Source organism: Drosophila navojoa, chromosome 2 (genome assembly GCF_054131105.1).
Source record: "Drosophila navojoa isolate 15081-1374.11 chromosome 2, UAZ_NAV_1.0, whole genome shotgun sequence".
Taxonomy (NCBI): Eukaryota; Metazoa; Arthropoda; class Insecta; order Diptera; family Drosophilidae; genus Drosophila; species Drosophila navojoa.
Genome location: NC_142890.1, coordinates 4,775,801 through 4,779,255, shown reverse-complemented (window position 1 = coordinate 4,779,255; position 3,455 = coordinate 4,775,801). Strand labels below are relative to the sequence as shown.

Sequence of the window (3,455 nt, the reverse complement as noted above, 5' to 3'; positions counted from 1 at the left end):
AAATTCAATGTAGAACTGTGAAAACACAGCCTGAAGAGGTGCCAGAGAGGCCAAGGACAAGGGCAGGTGTTCGTCAGTTGGGAAAAATTGAATAAAAAACATTTAATGTGTAAAAGGGAATAAAATATGACGAGAGATAGATATCTCTGTATCTGTATCTGTATCTGTATCTGTATCTGTATCTGTATCTGTATCTGTATCTGTATCTGTATCTGTATCTGTATCTGTATCTGTATCTGTATCTGTATCTGTATCTGTATCTGTATCTGTATCTGTATCTGTATCTGTATCTGTATCTGTATCTGTATCTGTATCTGTATCTGTATCTGTATCTGTATCTGTATCTGTATCTGTATCTGTATCTGTATCGGTATCTGTATCTGTATCTGTATCTGTATCTGTATCTGTATCTGTATCTGGTATCTGTATCTGTATCTGTATCTGTATCTGTATCTGTATCTGTTATCTGTATCTGTATCTGTATCTGTATCTGTATCTGTATCTGTATCTGTATCTGTATCTGTATCTGTATCTGTATCTGTATCTGTATCTGTATCTGTATCTGTATCTGTATCTGTATCTGTATCTGTATCTGTATCTGTATCTGTATCTGTATCTGTATCTGTATCTGTATCTGTATCTGTATCTGTATCTGTATCTGTATCTGTATCTGTATCTGTATCTGTATCTGTATCTGTATCTGTATCTGTATCTGTATCTGTATCTGTATCTGTATCTGTATCGTATCTGTATGTATCTTACTGTATCTTCTGTATCTGTATCTGTATCTGTATCTGTATCTGTATCTGTATCTGTATCTGTATCTGTATCTGTATCTGTATCTGTATCTGTATCTGTATCTGTATCTGTAGCTTAGCTGTATCATCTGTTTCTGTAAATCATCTGTTTCTGTTGTATATTTTGTACCTTATCTAAGTAGGTTTCTTTTTTCTGTCATTATTTCTATACATATTGTCATTAGCTGTCAAACTCAAATTTATATTTGAATCGACTCAAACACTTACTTCCATACAAACATGAGCAAGTTGTTGTTGACTAAATACAAATGGCGTAGGCGTGGCAATACAAAGTCCCGCGGCTGGAGCAAGTTGGTGGACTTCGTCGAGGTGGACTGCAACGAGGTTAGCGACTCTGACAGTGAGCACAGCAACAACAGCCTGGCCTCAATCAGCCCCAAGTCGGATCTGAGCATCGAGCGGCTGCAGTTCTCGGGCGCCTTTGTGTCACGCGGAAAGGGAGATTCGCTGCAGCTGATGACGCGCTGCAGCGAGTTCATGGAGGATGACTTTGGCGAGGAGACGCTCACGGCCGACTACAATGGAGAGTGCTGCAGGTTCCGCATTTGGTCGCCCTACAAGTCCAAGCTGGCGGCTGCCCTGCTGAAGGACCTCGCCCACGTTCAGATCTTCGAGGGCAGCAAGGTAATGTACTTGGGCGCTGCGACCGGCTGCTCGGTGTCCCACTTGGCGGACATCGTGGGCGCTGGGGGCGTTGTGTATGCCGTCGAGACCAGCCCGTGGGCCAACAGCGAGCTGCTGGCGCTGGCCAAGCGCCGTCCGAACGTGGTGGCCATCACCGAGGATGCCACGATGCCCTACAAGTACCATCGCGTCATCTCCGAGAGCGTTGACTTCCTCTTCTGCGACGCGCTGCATCACGAGCAGCTGCGCATACTGATGCTGCACGCTCGACACTTTCTGCGGCCCGGCGGCCGATTCGCACTCATGCTGACGGGCACGCCGCAGGACTCGGCAGGACTCGGCGCCGTGCAACGTCTGCACGCCGAGCAGCTGGACGCGCTCGACCAGATCTCGCTGCAGCCCTACGTCCACGGCCAGTTCCTGCTGGCCGGCGTGTACAATCTGACCATACCCGAGACTCTGGCGGATGCCTGAGCGCATCGGGGCTAAGCGAATGAATCACTTTTATTTTGTACACCATTGTAAGCTCCCCCAAGTCCTTGATTCCTTGTCACCCAGAGACCTATTCAAATCAAATAAAAAAAACTCACAAAATGCAGAAATGTTGAAACAAAGCTTCGAAATGTTTTGCCCCCAAGTCGAAATGCACAAAGCGCTCTCGCGGATTTGCAGATTTTGCAGATTTGCCGTTGAAAGCAAATCAAAAGTAGTCGTGGCTGTGTGGGTGTGGGTGGTGTGGGCGTGGCGCTTGAGCGTGGGCGTGAGCGTTAGCGTGTGCAATGCAAAACAACTTAAAATGTCATATGAAATTTGTAGCGCTTGCTGATTGCGGGTGTTAAACAGCGCGCCGAATGGAGCGGGTATTCCCGCACATACTCAACGAGAGGACAGCGCGTAAATCCAGTCACGCCCACTCGACAGGCGGGCGGGCGGGCGACGTAAAAAATGCAGCTGAAGGCGAAAGCAGCGTGCCGAATAAAATACAAAAAAAAAGAGGAAGAAAATGAATTCGCAAAAAGAAGAAGAAAAACCTAACGCGAAAAATCACAAATTCCGACAAAAAAAATCTTTAAATCCCGTTGGATTTATGCATTTTTACGTTGCATTTGCCGTGCGCCGTTTGCCGGTCGCCGCATGTGGATTGTCTAACGCCGCTTTCATAGCGCGCCACGCCCACCGAAAGTTAAAGCCCGCCGCCCACTGCCTCACTGTGTGTTTTTCCGATTGTGGAAATGCGGGCGGAAAGCAATGAAATGGCTGCGTCGCAGTCGCAGTCGCCATCGACGTCGCAGTCGACGTCGCCGCCATTCACATTTATGTGATTTCTGCAGTTTGCCAACAGCGCCTCAAGGTGTCGCAGCAGCGAGGACGCCAATGCACTCGACTGCATGCAGCTGCTGCAGCTGAGCTGCTGCCCAAAATGAATGTGCTAGAGATGAGCGCGTGTCACGCGCAGCTCACACGATTCCCAGTTATTCCTAAAGCTTTTGTATCAGTTGACTTTTAGTACAGTTTAACTTATTATTATTATTATTATTATTATTATTATTATTATTATTATTATTATTATTATTATTATTATTATTATTATTATTATTATTATTATTATTATTATTATTATTCTTATTATATTATTCTTATTACTTCTATTCTTACTTATTCTTATTCTTATTACTTACTTATTCTTCTTATTATTATTATTCTTATTCTTATTCTTATTATTCTTAGTATCTCTTATTATTATTCCTTCTTCTTCTTCTTCTTATTTTCTTCTTCTTCTTATTCTTCTTATTCTTCTTATTCTGCTTTTTATTCTTCTTCTTCTTCTTCTTTATTATTATTCTTCTTCCTCCTCCTTTCTTTGTGTGTCTCTACTTTCGTTTTTTTTTTCTTTTCTTTTTTTTTTTTCATTTCTTATTATTTATATAATTTATATGCAGAGTTCCATAGGACTATGTCTATAACCTCGATTTATTATATTTTATTAAATATGATATATCTATATTTATTTAT

The 3,455-nt window shown here is 42.9% G+C and overlaps 1 protein-coding gene across 1 annotated transcript; it reads left to right on the top strand.

Moving 5' to 3' along the window:
- Positions 1-966: 966 nt before the first annotated feature.
- On the top strand, positions 967-2,044 carry LOC108657434 (rRNA 2'-O-methyltransferase fibrillarin). The gene has a single exon (XM_018110081.3). It carries the CDS (start codon positions 1,038-1,040, stop codon positions 1,914-1,916), a length of 879 nt encoding a protein of 292 aa, XP_017965570.1. The 5' UTR covers positions 967-1,037; the 3' UTR covers positions 1,917-2,044.
- Positions 2,045-3,455: the final 1,411 nt, after the last annotated feature.

Coding starts and splice junctions, on each gene's coding strand:
- LOC108657434 (XM_018110081.3), top strand. CDS start 1,038: ATGAGCAAGTTGTTGTTGACTAAATACAAATGGCGTAGGCGTGGCAAT.